The sequence below is a fragment of the Ammodytes marinus genome, assembly GCF_949987685.1.
Source record: "Ammodytes marinus genome assembly, chromosome: 7".
NCBI lineage: Eukaryota > Metazoa > Chordata > Actinopteri > Uranoscopiformes > Ammodytidae > Ammodytes > Ammodytes marinus.
Genome location: NC_137211.1, coordinates 22,744,961 through 22,760,586, shown reverse-complemented (window position 1 = coordinate 22,760,586; position 15,626 = coordinate 22,744,961). Strand labels below are relative to the sequence as shown.

The 15,626-nt window shown below is 42.5% G+C and overlaps 1 protein-coding gene across 2 annotated transcripts in view; it reads right to left on the bottom strand.

The window, feature by feature from the left end:
- Positions 1–14,666, bottom strand: part of atp2b3b (ATPase plasma membrane Ca2+ transporting 3b) — a gene marked incomplete at both ends in the record, with an annotated part of 35,389 nt that extends 20,723 nt beyond the window's left edge. Inside the window, 8 exons of one of the 2 annotated variants that reach the window (XM_080030401.1) lie at positions 21–185; positions 279–320; positions 995–1,051; positions 3,777–3,902; positions 5,005–5,130; positions 6,347–6,604; positions 11,013–11,210; positions 14,426–14,666. In XM_080030401.1, coding sequence (XP_079886527.1) covers positions 21–185; positions 279–320; positions 995–1,051; positions 3,777–3,902; positions 5,005–5,130; positions 6,347–6,604; positions 11,013–11,210; positions 14,426–14,666 — 1,213 coding nt within the window. The remainder of the gene's footprint in view (positions 1–20; positions 186–278; positions 321–994; positions 1,052–3,776; positions 3,903–5,004; positions 5,131–6,346; positions 6,605–11,012; positions 11,211–14,425) is intronic. The other variant, XM_080030402.1, reaches the window with a different exon arrangement.
- Positions 14,667–15,626: the final 960 nt, after the last annotated feature.

The following is a 15,626-nucleotide window of genomic DNA, read 5'->3' as shown; positions in this document are numbered from 1 at the left end:
GATGAGAGACAGTTCTTCACCTGCTTTGCCGATTTGAACGGCGAGTTTGGTGAGCTTGCCCTGCAACACGCTCTTCTCCTTCTTGGGTATGTTGGTCTTCTTCTTCTCCCTGTCCTCCACCTCCCCTCCCTCTGCACTCTTCAGGGGTTGCATCTCCATGGCAACACCCCCATCCTGCTTCTTGGCTGAAACACACACATACAACATACATTTGTTCAGCACCGCGCTTGCAGACCTCACACGACTCACACATTTTAGACACATCATTAAGCGTTTACCTTTGTTCTGATTGTTCTCCACGGCTCCGTCGGGTTGTTTACCTGAGAGCAAGGGAGGGTCAGTTAGACACATGTACAGGTAAAGATAAGAGGATAGCACCACAAACATTTATGACAAGTGTGCATATTCAGAGGCACCGACTCTTCAGCTTTCATATTTTCTTAAAGGTGTAGTCAGTAATTCTGGAGAACGCTTGTTGTCAAACTCTTAGTTTTTGTCTAAATCATTGAAAATCTACACACGATCCACTACCTGTCAGTATTGTGTGTCGGCTAAACAAAGGATCTAGTGTTAATTCACAGCCTAGGCTCTGTAAACAGGCATGTAAAAAAAGGGTATGTAAACAAAGTGGGCCCACCCTAGCTAGCAACAAGCCCTTTTACAGAGCCTATGCTGTGTAATACTGGATATTTTTCAGCGAACACACAGAACAGACACATAGCGGATCATGAAGAGATATTCACTGATTTTTGAACAAAAAATTATTTTGACAACAAGCTGTCGCCAGAATTGACTGACTCCACCTTTAAGACAAAGTAACACTTCCATAAACAGAAAAGGCACAAAGAAGCAATACTCAAGGGAAGAGCAATAAAGGTGCACACATCTTCATACAAGTTCCATCATAGGTCACTGTCACTTTAACTGCCCCGTATACTGGGGTCAATCCTTGGCTGAGGAAAGGGGCGGGGCAGACAACTTTATGCTCACATACCATTGGTGACTGTGCTGTGACTGGCATCTGTAGAGACGGGCAACTGATTACTGTCCTCTGTTTGGGGGGTTTGTGAGGGGAGGAAAGTTTTGGTGGGAGGCACATGAGAGGATTTGGGCAAAAAGGGGGAAACGAAAGAGGGCAAAAAAAGGAAGAACAAAAAAAACAATTAAATGTGTTTGTGCCCACGGTGGCAGTAGGAAGTAGAACGAGTGAATGTGACAGCGTAGAACGAACAAAAATAATTGAATTCAGCCTCAATCTCGAAAAAATTTGAGACAGATTAAGGAAGAGCGTAAACAGCCCCATAGCAAACACACACATCGCACGAGGAAAAACTAACCAGTTATGGCATTTGTAGAAGTCTCATGAATAATGTATGGGCCTCCAGTAAATGCCTGTCTGAATGATCCAGTCGAGTCCACAAAGGGCTACTGTGCTGAGTACAATGCACGGCTAACACTTCGGAAAATAGAATGAGACTTAATACTGGCATTCTTTCAGGAAAATAAGCACTAATTAGTTTCTGTCAATTTCTGTACGCTGGGATAACACAGATGTTTTCTCCTTTTTCCAGAGGCCAACAATGCCGCACACATTCCCATGCAGAAGTGAGAGGTGCAGTCAGTGGTAGAGAGAGGGAGGCCCGGGATGAATGGCTCTGGTAATGATATTAAACTAAAGTGCTTCTGAAAGTATGGCTAGCTTCTGTTGTTGTCTTCAGCTCCGCTCTGACTGCAGGGCCCTGTCCAAAAAACAAATGTGAGCATAGACTAATGCAGTGCTTCTCAAATGGTGGGGCGCGCCCCCCTGGGGGGGCGCCGTGAGTTGTCAGGGGGGGGCGCGGGCTGCCTTGATTTCCAACTGACAAAAAAAAAAGTTTTTTTTTTAATTTTTTTTTTTTTAGTGCTAGCAAGCGCTGTGTGTGCTTGTGTATGGTCATATCCTCGCGAAAGGCCGCGATTTGCAGTAAATAAATGTCCAAGTGTCTCTGTAGGTTATTTAAAAAGAAATCAAGCAAGTAGACTAATAATAACGTTAATGAATTATTGGTTATCGCATGACAGAAGGCCTATTGGCCTATAATAATAAAAAAAACACCACCTTAACTATGTTTACAGTTTAAAAATGTTTTGAATGAAATGCAAACCTCAGTGAATCATTTGCTCTTGTTTCTCTGTCCTGAGATTCACACAGACTGAGCAGTCTTGTTTAAATTTTACAAATTGAGCTAATAAACTGAACTTTGAATGTTTTTGCTGCAGAAGTTATCTCAGCTAATTTTTGTTATCTAATTTGATAATAAGGTGATTGTATGCAGAATGCTCGTGCCAGAAACTCATACAGTGGTTTTGTACAGATAAATAAATAAATATTGGCAGGTTCTCAATAGTATTTCAATTTAGGGGGGGCGCGAAAAAATTTCTGTCCCCTAGGGGGGGCATGACAGAAAATAATTGAGAAGCACTGGACTAATGCTTCGTTCGTTGACCGCCCAACAACACTCTTCCCCGAATCTCTCTGGCTCCCCTTGCTCTTTCAATAATTGATTCAATCTGCAGCCTCTCTTTTTCTCTGTCTCTCTCTTTCTTTCGCTCCCTCTCTCTCTCTACTTCTCTCTCTCTCTTTCAGATTATATTAAGGGAGAGAAGGAGAAACAGGGTAGAGCAAAGAGAAAATGAAAGAGCCCACAGGAGTGGGGTAAACAAGGGACGGTGTGTGTGTGTGTGTGTGTGTGTGTGAAAGAGAGAGAGAGCGAGAGAGAGAGAGATAACAAAGCTGTAAAGGCAGGAGAGAGAATGTGAGACAGAGTGAAGAGGATGTGGGCTAAATTATCCATGAGGTTAAACTGGTGTGTTTCCTCTTAAAGCTCTTATCCGAAATCAGTTAGGCACCCGACTAACTCTACACACATACACACACACACACACACACACACACACACACACACACACAGAGACGCACAAGCATTCTGCGATGTGTGAGCGTGGACAGATTATGAGACAATACTCGTGTCACTCGTAGTTCAACTTCATACTATCCTTTATATGGTTGTATTTCATCTCTTTATGGTCATTGTGTAGCTGTTTGTGGCTGTCTTTGTTTTTATTTGTGATCATGATGAATCAACGTGTAGTTGATTACATCTCTTTATGGTCATATTGCGTGGCTTTATTGTAATTTTACACGTCTTTGTCGTAGTTCTACCTCACAAGGTAGTTTTAGATTTTCGTGTCTATGCTCTAAGGTTTTTTTTTTTTTTTGTGATTGCTTTGCGTGTATTTGTGGTGATCTTGAGTCTGTGATCATGTGAATGCCATTGTGGTCATTTGGAGTCCAACCTCTCTTTGTGTGCCTGATGCTTTATGAATATTTGCGAAATATCTGTTTGTAGTTTTTTGTGCGTCTCTTGAGCCGCTGCGTGGTCATTTCTGTGTTTTTTCATCTGTTTGAAGTTCATCTTGAGTCCATCACTTTTGCATTCCTTTGACAATGATTTGATTTAGTTTCCAACAAGATGCCCCAACCCAACAGTCCCCTGGGCCTGTGCTTGATATACTGTAGGTCTGTTCAATAAACCCGAGAGCACTTTCAAGTATTCCTCCATGAAGATGTCTGAGCAAGATTCGACTCTTGCCTGAATTTTCTTAGCATCTGTTTATTTTCTCCACTAGTTTCTTCAACACACATCTCTCTCTCTTTCTCTCATTACAGTGGAAAACACAATTCTTTTTGTATACTGTATGTACTGTCTCTCCCCTGATTCCTCTCTTTGACTTACCTTTTTTCTCCTTTGTTTCTTCCTCCATCTCTCCAGCACCCAGCAGAGTGAAGATGATGCCTGTCTGCGAGTTGACGCCCACAGCTGTCACCAGCATCCTGCCTGAACCCTCCATCACATGGGTACCTGAACATCCAAAAAGATCACTGCTTTAGATTCGGTTGAGAGGCCAGTGGTCCTTGCAAAAGTGGCACCCCCAAGTGGTCACAGATATGAAACAACAACCTGATGATATTGCATTGAGAGATTCCTTATAGGTTCTTTGGTAACATTTTACAAGAAGGGTACATTAATGAACTGCTTAATAAAAACCATAAAAGCATTACCTAACTGTTAATAAATGCTCAGTAAATGCTTAATGAATGTAAACTAAGCATTAACTAACCCATAATAACTAATAATTAACATTTACTTAATGCTTAATAGGCATTCACTAACCATTGATAGCATTAACTTAGCATTAACTAACAGTTTATTAATGTACCCAGTTATTGTAAAGTGTTACCGGTTCTTCTTACGCGTTTAATTTTCTTCGCAGTCACAAAGCTATTTTATTGAACATTCCTCCAACCTGTTTTGAACCTGACTGAATGGATGGCAGGGTTTTTCAACATTGGCATATTAGCACTTTGCTAGCAGCTAACAGTTAACAGTGGCTTACTTTCACACTATCACATCTAACGGACACAAAGCAGCTTTTCTTTTGGTCTTCACCAAGTCCTGACAGAATTTCAAAATTCATAAACGCTGAGACTCTAAGCTCTGACGCGCGTTACTAAATCAGGTGATGATTAGTTGTGGATTTGTCACTCGGAATACACATTCATGCTAAATGAGCGATGGATTGAGATACATTTTGCATTCATTTAGCTAGCATTAGCATTTATACCTGATAATAAAATGTACAGTATTTAAGTCACAAAGTCTGTGATGCTGTGGTGGAGCATATATTCTCCTACTTCTCCACATCCACTACAGGCATTGGACAACACATGGCCTGGAAAGGTTCAATTAAGACCTCTCTGACCCCAAACAAAAACATAGCATTTTAGTTTAACTGAAGCAATACTTATCAACTGCAATTTGTCAGGTGTTTGTGCCATTTTGATATTTTATGTTTCATGATGTTCAGGCTTGAGTTATTGTGTCTATCCCATAATAAGCATAATGTCTTCCTATGAGAACCAGGGTGGCAGTAACAGTAAAAAACTAAAATGTGAAAACAAACCTGAGAGCAGCATGGGGTCCTTGTCCACAGATTTGTCTACCTGGTCAGACTCTCCTGTGAGAGAGCTCTCATCTATCTTCAGGTCGTTGCTTTGGATCAAGACACCATCAGCCGGCAGCAGGTCCCCTAAACACAGACGTGTACATGACACTGTTTGATTCCCCTTTCTTGTTCATGTCCTTGGACAGTCAGGCTAGCTGTTTCCTTCTGCTTCCAGTCTTTATGCTAAGCTAGGCTAATTACCTGCCACTCAAGGCAACAACATGTTACTTTTCTACCTTAAGAAACAGTTTCAAAGTTGGTCTGATAGTACTTCAAATAGGGAGAATGGCATCTGTCCCATTCCCACAATACAGAAACAGAGAAAGTGACCGAGAAAGAAGCCGGATAGAGTAAATATTGGACAGGCTTTCACACGTTGGTGAAAGCTCTACGAAATAGTGTGCTGCATGTCCGACGCCGATGGTCATCTTATCCAAGTTATGTCTCAGATTTGCATACAAATAGATGCATACATCCATCTTACGGCAAAAAGTGTCTCTTTCTGGTTGATATTCAACTGAGCTTTGTAAGTTTGGAAAGTAACAAACCTACTTCAACTTACGTTAGCATGTAATAAATTACCCTCTCCAATGTAACGTTAGCCATTTCGCCATCAAGTTAAACAGTTGAATAATGTTACATATACATACAAATCTATTACACCGACATCTGTGACCTACCAGAAACTGTGACTGATTGACATTGTCTCTATGGGAAAAGGTAAAGCCCCATATGTGTTTTACAACAGTGCAGTTGCACTCAGAGCCTTTAGTTGGCACCAAAGTCCACCTAACTGAAATGATACATATTGATGCTTTAATATTAAGCGCACAGACATGAGAGTGGAATCGTCCCTCTCATCTAACTCTTGTGAATCAAATGAGGATATTTCCCAAAACATCAAACTATTGCTTTAAGGACAGGTAGTAATAATGAAAGTTTGCGACGTCACAGCATTATTATACCTTTGGATGCAGCAACAATTTTACAATTTCCTTGTAAAAAGATCTGATGTATAATTGTTGTCCAACACAAGCTGGCTAACCCCAATTTTATAATTTTGAGTCAGTCGTTAAAAAAAATACTGAAATTACCAGGGTTTTCAAAATAAGAGTCTCTGAAGGTGACGTTTGTTAAAAAAACGTTGTTGTTCTTTTTTTGGGGGAAAATATTCTGTAGGGTGAACAATTCATCATTCAATTAAAAAAATATATAAACGGACTCATCGGTAGTGAAAGTATTTGTAAGCTGCTTCGTTTTTTTTCTTTCTACAATTGAGCGATTGAGGAGATGCCCTTACCGTATTTGACCTGGGCCATGTCCCCCACCACCATGTCGGACACAGGGATCTGGATGACATTTCCTTTCCGCACGACAGTGAACTTCTGCTCTTGCTCGATCCGACTCTGCAGACCCCGGAACTGCTTCTCTTTAGACCAGTCGTTAAACGCCGTCACCAGGACGACACACACCACAGACAGCAAGATGGCCGCGCCCTCAATCCAGCCAGTGTCCCCCTCCTCTTCACTCTCTGCGGACGCCGACAAGTTCCCACATGCTGGAATGGGGAATGAATGAAAGGACCGATGGTAAGACTTTATACACGGCTACAAAATCAAAACTGACAGAGACAATATTTAACCTGGCGAAAACACCTGTTGCTCAGTGTAGTTAGGATAGGTACGCTATCTCTCCCATAAGTTAACAAATGTAAGATGGAAAGGTACATTTTAAAGGCTAAATCTGTGATCCAGATATAAATAAATGAGTTGACCACCAACACCAAAGCTGACAGAAGACACATATCAAAACCTCATGAGCCAAGGAAAAACCGTTAGGAATGAGCTCAAACAAACTGTATGGTTGAGGTTTGACGCTGCAGCTTTTTTGTGTGTTAATTATCATATGATTAATTACAATTAACACATACATTCAAAAAGAAAAGTTCATGCCATTGAGCACCTGACTACAAAGCTTGTGTTGCACCCCTCTGCCTTACAAAATGGACGTGAGGATGGTGCCTGTGTGCTGCTGTTTTCCTGGGGATGCTCTGTGTGGTTTCAGACAGAACCACAGTGCCATATTTGTTCCTCCTGTTGGTGGGGCCCACTTCCTCTTTGGTGTGAACTTTCACTGCGGTTAAGAGACCCAGAAAGCTAATGGCAACAATAAGGCTCTCCACTGTTTGTTGTTACACGATTCTTTTGGTTTGTGCATTTTCATCTTTTAACCATGAACAGGAGCAAAGTCTCAAATACATAGATTCATTAACACCATCTACAGAATTTGCTTTCTAAGATGATTTCATCAGCAGATACCCTTCTCTACTTGGCTTACTAATACACTGCATTTTAAAGGTAACTTGTGGACACACTGTTGAGCCAAATTAGAATAGGCCTATTTTACTTCTATATGACTTCATTTTCACCCTTCTCCCTTTTCTTTAGCTCTCACTTTGCTTTTACGAACAGCCGAAAATATTTTTCAACCTCAGCTATTTCTTCCTTTTATTCTCTTCCCACATCCTTAACTTCCACCAGGCCTCATTCCTGCTTTCCCTCTCAAAGCAGGACACTAACGACCAGGCGATATGTATGAGCTGATGATGATTCGTCTTTCCTCACCTCCCTAAATATCTCCCCCTCTGTTTCTCTCCATCAATCACCGTCCCTGCTATACACATCCATCTTCCCCCACCCAAAACACTCGGCCAATGTATCGGTGCGTATTATTTACCTTTTGCCATACGTTAGCGCTTATCAATGGGAGCGTGTCTATGTTCCCACAGCCCGATGGTCCCACATTTTAAAGTAATCTAACTATATAATAGAGAATAGTTTTCTGTGTGTGTGTGTGTGTGTGTGTGTGTGTGTGTCAGTCTCACTCCTATTCTAACCTCTCCCTGTTTCCCATTACCCTAACCCTAACCACCCAGCTGTGATGCCTGTACCGAATCGCAAATTTCAGGAATATAGGGTTGTGGTACCATCAGGCTGTGGGTCTATCGGGCAGTGGGAACAAAGGGCTCACTCGGTATCAGTATATGCATTAATATACAGTCATATGAAAAAGTTTGGGAACCCCTCTCAGCCGGCATTATAATTGACTCTGCTTTCACACAAAAAAGATAAAAGTGGTATGTCTTTAATTTACCAGGAACAGCTAAGTACTGGGATGTTTTCCAAACAAAGATTTTTTGAAAAGCAGTATTTAGTTTTATGAAATTAAATAAAATGTGAAAAACTGGCTGTGCAAAAATATGGGAACCCTTGTGGTCTTGCTGATTTTAATGCATGTAACAGCATGTAAAACTGAGGACTTTAAACACAAAGTTGGTTGGATTATGTTGTTAAGCCTTGAACCTCATATAAAGGTCTGTTTAATCATGATAAAAGGTATTTTAGGTGCCTAAATGCAAGTTCTACTTCTCTTTGACTCTCTGCAGAAGTGAGACAGAATGGGATCATCAAAACAGCTCCCAAAAGATCTTAAAAACAAAGATTATTCATTGTCATGGTTTAGGGGAAGGCTACAAGAAGCTTTCCCAAAGGTTTCAATTGTCAGTTTCTACTGTAAGGAACGTTGTCAGGGAATGGAAGGACACAGGCACAGTTGCAGTTAAACCCAGGTCTAGCAGACCAAGAAAAGTACAAGAGCGGCATATGCGGCGGATTGTGAGAATGGTTGCACACAACCCAAAGATCACCTCCAAAGACCTGCAAGAACATCTGGCTGCAGATTGTGTATCTGTACATGGTTCAACAAATCAGTGCAATTTGCACCAAAATATCTGTATGGCCGGGTGATGAGAAGGAAGCCCTTTCTGCGCCCACGCCACAGACACAGTTGCATGGAGTATGCAAAAGCTCATTTAGACAAGCCAGATTCATATTGGAAGAAAATGCTTTGGACTGATGAGACAAAAATTAAGTTATTTGGTCTTTATAAAAAGCAGATGTTTTGGTGCAAATTGCGCTGAATTGTTGAACGATGTACAGATACACAATCTGCAGCCAGATGTTCTTGCAGGTCTTTGGAGGTGATCTGTGGGTTGTGTGCAACCATTCTCACAATCCTCCACCTATGCCGCTCCTGTTTTTTTCTTGGTCTGCCATGCCTGGGTTTAACTGCCACTATGCCTGTGTCCTTCCATTTCCTGACAACGTTCCCTACAGTCGAAATTGACAATTGAAACCTTTGGGAAAGCTTCTTGCAGCCTTCCACTAAACCATGACAATGAACAATCTTTGTTTTTCAGATCTTTTGGGAGCTGTTTTGATGATCCCATTCTGTCTCACTTCAGCAGAGAGTCAAAGAGAAGTGCAACTTGCATTTAGGCACCTAAAATACATTTTCTCATGATTAAACAGACATTTCTATGAGGTTCAAGGCTTAACAACATAATCCAACCAACTTTGTGTTTAAAGTCATCAGTTTTACATGCTGTTACAGGCATTAAAATCAACAAAACCACAAGGGTTCCTATATTTTTGCACAGCCAGTTTTTCACATTTTATTTTATTTCATACAACCAAATACTGCTTTTCAAAAAATCTTTGTTTGGAAAACATCCCAGTATTTAGCTGTTCCTGGTAAATTGAAGACATACCACTTTTATATTTTTTTTGTGAAATCAGAGTCAATTATAATGCCGGCTGAGAGGGGTTCCCAAACTTTTTCATATGACTGTATATATAGGGGAAGGTGGGGTGATTTGTGCAACTTTTTACTCAAAGTGATTTTAAAGTGAGGCCTTGACAGTTATGTCTCCAACTCAAATATGTACATATATTTCAGGATGTTGTGCATCCCTGGCAATAAAAACTTTGGATCTGGAATAAACTGTTTAAGAAATATAGCTTTCGGAAAAAAAGTTGTCTTGTCGCACAAATCACCCCACTACGTGGGGTGATTTGTGCGTCATTGTGTCACAATGACAAAGTCACCATCATCATCTTTCTGGCCATCTGAACTCTCATCAGTGGTGTCGTTAAGTGGAATTGAGATGTCACTCTCTTCTGAGCTACTGTAGACAATCACTTTCTTTTGGTGACCAGCGTATACAGCCATGCCACTGGCACAACTCTCAGAAATGTACTTTGCACTAGTTGCTCCGTGCTTGTGGAACCAACTGCCACCTGACAAATGTGATTCCCCCTACATTTCTGCCTTTAAATCAAGGCTCAAAACCCATATGTACACCCTGGTGTTTCCTCCCCATTAACCTCTGCACTACTTACTTACCTCTGCACTACTATCTGTGTTTATGTGGATGTATGGGCTTTACGTCTTTTATTTTGGTTATTGTTATTTTACCTTCATTGTTTACCTACTGAATGCACTATGTACAGCACTTTGGACAGTGCAAACTGTCATAAATGTGCTTTTATAAATACATTTTACTTACTTACTTACTTATAACTCACCCAGGCCCTTGCGCACAAATCACCCCATCCCCAGAATTTTGGATAATAGGCATGATGCAGCAATTTAGGGTTGACATTGTGCTAATTATATAGACTCAAAATGTAGCATACCAAAGCACTAAAACATGTGTCAAATGTTTTCAAACGTGTCTATAATTGTTCAGACACAATAATCAAAAAACCTTGATCATGGAAATTTTACTTTGAAAGGCAAAACACAGTTTTTTGAGCTTAAATGTGCTTATATCTTATTCCTTGTGTCTCCCTTCTTTACAGGATGAGTCAAATGGATGGCTCTTCTTAAATATGTGGTCACATTTCCAATTTCTTCCACGGTTTTCTAGAAACAATGGGTTTTGCAACTTCCAAAATGCACAAATCACCCCACCTTCCCCTATATATATACTGTATATATATTTTTTTTTATTTTATTTTTTTTTTTCAAACAAGAGGTGGCTTGGTGTTCACACTGTTACTGTCACATTGTCACTGCCAATGTATTTGCCCCCCCCCCCCCAAAAAAAAAAACCCTGTCCACACCTTCGGCGTCCCCTCCAGGAGGCTGGTAGAAGGAGAGGAATAGGGAGATGATGGCAGCAGCCTCCAAGATGATGAGAGTGACGTCCTGTAAGGCCTCCCACACCAGCTCCATGAAGGTCTTGGGCTTCTTGGGGGGGATGAAGTTTTGGCCGAACGCTTGACTCCGACGCTCCATGTCTGCAGGGTCCCCACTGAGACCTGACAGACGGAGAGGGAGGCAGTGAGACAGGCAACAGGGAAGACAGACACAGGGATGAAAATGAGGCTGCTGAGGTGATAGCAAAGTTATTTCTGTTAATGGCGTGATAAAAACCAAAAGCCGTCTGCACACATTCACAAGGCAGACACATTCACAAGTTCACTTCCATTCATAAACTTGTAGAATGAATTCCTACGAGGAAGGCACTGTTTTAGAAGGTAGTTGTTTATCACTAGGACACATTAGACACTCACTGCTGTTACACACATGCAAAATCAGCACAAAGACTCAACCCCAAAGGAGCCAAAAGCTGTTCTCCAGCCTATACCGAAAATCTGTTTCAAACAGTTAAATATATTTTTAAAGGCTGCTATCTCCAAGTTTACAGTTCTGCCTGCAAACTCTCTCTCTCTCTTTCATCTCCATCCCCCTCTCCTCTCCCCTTCAACCTCACCCCTACATGATTCAGTTTCCATGGTGACCAGGATATCAGGTCGATGGCTTCCTGTATCTAACAGGTTTCTGCCCAGCAACAGGTGATGTCATTCCTCCAGTGAGCTAGGTTTGGAGCAGAACTGTCTTTTTTATTTTTTTTATTTTTCTGATATTTCGGAGGGGGGGGGGGGGCATCACTCTGTATGTTGTGGTAGGCCAAGATCGGTGACTATCTTTGCTTCTGTTAACCTGTGTGTGTGTGTGTGTGTGTGTGTGTGTGTGTGTGTGTGTGTGTGTGTGTGTGTGTGTGTGAGTGTGTGTGTGTGTGTGTGTGTGTGTGTGTGTGTGTGTGTGTGTGTGTGTGTGTGTGTGTGTGGACCCATCCCGGTCCATTGTGCTTGCCGCAGGGAGCCATGTGTAGCTCCCAACACCGACTGAAAAGTTGTGTGGCAATATGACGTTCAACAGGGTAGAGCCAAGGCAGGGAGAAAACAGGCAACCTTATGCTGAGTAATAGTAGCAAGCTGTACCCCCCTACTTTCACTCCATCCCTCCTTCTCTCCCTCACTCGTTCATCCCTCCATCACTCCCTTCCTCCTCATCCTCTCGTTGGCTCTCCTCTTTTTCTCCCTCTCTCAATCTCCCCTTGATGTGTCCTTGACAATGCGGCAAGCTGTTCTAGCTTTCTCTCCTCACCCCCCCCCCCCCCCACCATCACACACACACACACACACACACACATACACACACACACACACACACACACACACACTCTCACTCCGTCTTTCTCCTCCTCCTTTCTGTCTTTTCAGTGTGGATATAATGGTCTCATACTGCAGTGCTGTGGTATCCGTATCTCAGTGAGTGTGAAACAGAGAGAGATGCATTGGTTTAACCCCCTCACCCCCCCCCCCTGCTCTGTGTATCATCTTACACATAATGCTCGGCATCATCATAATGTATGTGTGTGGTGGTATGTATGCCCTGTGTGTGTGTCATACAGTACTGTTTCAATATGCATTTCCGTTGGCAGAAGTATTTCTATACTCTCTCTCTCTCTCTCTCTCTATCTATCTGACCCCTCCTCTAACGTACCCCAGCCTTCGTCGGAATTTCGACTGTTTCAGATCTGGAGCAGAAAATATCAACAGTCTGCAATTTTCAGAATGATAGGTAACAAGTTTGAGCAGACAATGCTTCTAGTAATGACATTAGATTTCTACAACATCTCTGTTCCTCCGTGTTTGGCAGGTTTGTCAGGTGACACCACATGTAGTTAAATAGACTGCATTTACACAGTGTCCCTGCAAAGTCAGCAGAGTCAAAAGAACCCGACCAAGTGTGCGGAAAGCAGCGTCAATGTGTGTGTGTGTGTGTGTATGTGTGTGTGTGTGTGTGTGTTGTTTGCCAACTGTGCTTTGTAGGGACAACTGCAGATACATGAGTCTTTGTCTTTGTGTGTGTGTGTGTGTGTGTGTGTGTGTGTGTGTGTGTGTGTGTGTGTGTGTGTGTGTGTGTGTGTGTGTGTGTGTGTGTGTGTGTGTGTGTGTGTGTGTGTGTGTGTGTGTTTGGTTTGGTTTGTTGGGACCTGTGCCACTGATTCCTGATCAGCTAACAGTATCAAATTAGCAACACTCAACACAGACTTTCTGTAACTCAACACCCACCAACTCTCTCACTTTTTATCCATCTCTCTCTCACAGAAACACACACTGGCCCTGTTTCTCTCTCTCTCTTATTCCTCTATTTACCTCTCTCTGTTCCTCACCATCTCCATCTCACAGTTATAAGTCATCTTTCTCTCTCTTGCTGACTTTCCCAGCCAACTTCTCTCCACTGTTGTGTTGCTAGGCTACAAACTAGTTGAATGAGTGGGCGTTGTGTGGTACCACACCCCTGTTAGAAGCCAACAAGTGCACATACACACTAGACACAGACACAGAAACCCACATGCTGCCCTCAGGAGCCATTACAAATCTTTGATTGGCAGAATTGTGATAACTTGTTATTGTGTGGGTGAAAGTTATCAATGAAATGTGCAGGATTAGTGTGGAAACAATCAGTGGTCAATTTTAATCCCAGATTAATTAAATTTACAGAGATAAAAAACCTGAATAAAAGCTGCTAGGGTGAAACCAGAAAATGTTCAACCAGATTATGAAAAACATTAATTGTCGATTTTAAATGATTGTTTATTTAGTTGAGTAATTTTATGTAGAAAATGTTTGGCATACATGTGGAAATAAGGCAGCCCAACATTATTAAAAAAGAATAGAGAAAGTAGTTGCGGTTCCATGATGAGCCCACAGTTACAGACACTGTGTCTGCAATAATTTCACTTTTACTCCATCATCCGTTTATTGATTTACTCTATCCGCTTTCCATCCATTTATCAATCCATTTGTCCACCCAGGTTCTCCGTGCATCCGACAGGATTACACCCTGAGCCTTCACTTCACCTGCCTCCGCCTGTTTGAGCTGTGTGACGCATGTCTCAATTCAGTCTATTGTGCATTAGAATGCATACGTATAAAAAGAGTTTGTCGACGAGTTAGTGTAATGTTTTTATAGAAGGACCGTGACCACATGGGATCCGGCGCACCATTTGTTTGAACTAATGATACAGACGTAGAAATCAGGCACGTTCATAGTGTGGTGTTTATGTGTGACCCTGCCATCCATTCATCCATCTAGCCATCTACTCCTACATTATTAATCCACCCATTCTTTCATCCACCGGTGGAGCAGCTCAAGCGTTCCTCTGTCCTTGCCAGCTCACCGTCAGACGTGTTGCACTGTAGTCTCTGGCAGAGCCCGTCTGTGTCTCCGTAGCTCTCCTGGATCTTCTGCAGGGCGTCGTTCCCTCGCAGCTCCATCAGCTCTCTGAGCTCCATCAGTGTGACCCCAAAGTCTCCCCCTGCACCACTGACATCTGCCCTGCCTCCTCCTCCCTTTGTCCCTTTGGGGTAAAACTCCACCGCGCTGTTTGCCATTTCACCCATGGTGGCTGTCGTCGACATGTCAGTAAGGTTCTTCCCTGTCGTTTTGGTCCTCCTTTCTCTCTGTAGTCCGTCCTCCACTCAGTTCCCCTTTCGTTTACTTTGTGGAGGGCTGTTCATGTGCTCAACACTCAGAATCTCACTTCTGCCTCGATTTTCTAATATAAAAAAATGTGCAATAAAAATGGTACACCTAAAACCCTTTTTTAACCTTATTTAAGGGCAACGAAGGCGTTAAGCAGTTTATCGTTTCGTCCTCACTGTTCGGGCCTCCCACTGCTCCTTTAATTCTCCATAACAGGAGGCGGAGGGTGAGGGGGATCAAGGATAGCGAACAGGCGCACTTCAGAGGGGTGGCGTCTGAATGAATCCAGCTTTATCTTTTCCTTGGTCTCCTTTGCGACTCCGCTCTTTCCTCGTTTCGGTCCCCCTCCCTCCAGGGTCACGGCCAGTCCATGGACGGACGGGCAGACAGGCTGACGGACAGATAGACTGACAAACGGGGATGGAGGGATGATTGACGGATGGAGAGAGGGGCGAGCGGGACAAAGGCGGCTGATAAATCGGAGACAGGAAGTGAATCCAGTTCAGAGGTAGCTAGTGCTGCACCACCAGGACCTGAGAGAAAGAGAGAGAGGAAGAGGTAAAACATTAACACTCAGTTCTATTGATCCCACCCACTGTTATTACACCAAGTCATCTCTGAGGAAGACATGAGGCTGTTGAGACTGGCTTCAGTTGTAACCCTGACTGTATGCTTAGAGCACTGGCTACAAACAACAGTACACGTACAAGTATGACTTGAAGTACACATGCATTTCAGGAAAAGGGTGCAAAACAATGATAACCTAAACAGTGAATTCAAAAACGCTTTTTCCTCCATTGATAATCTAAAACCGCTGACTGTGGCAGCTTGAGAAATTGGAGAAAATGGGTAAAGCCTGAAAAGTCTAAGAGTGGGGGTTGTATTATTTTATAGAA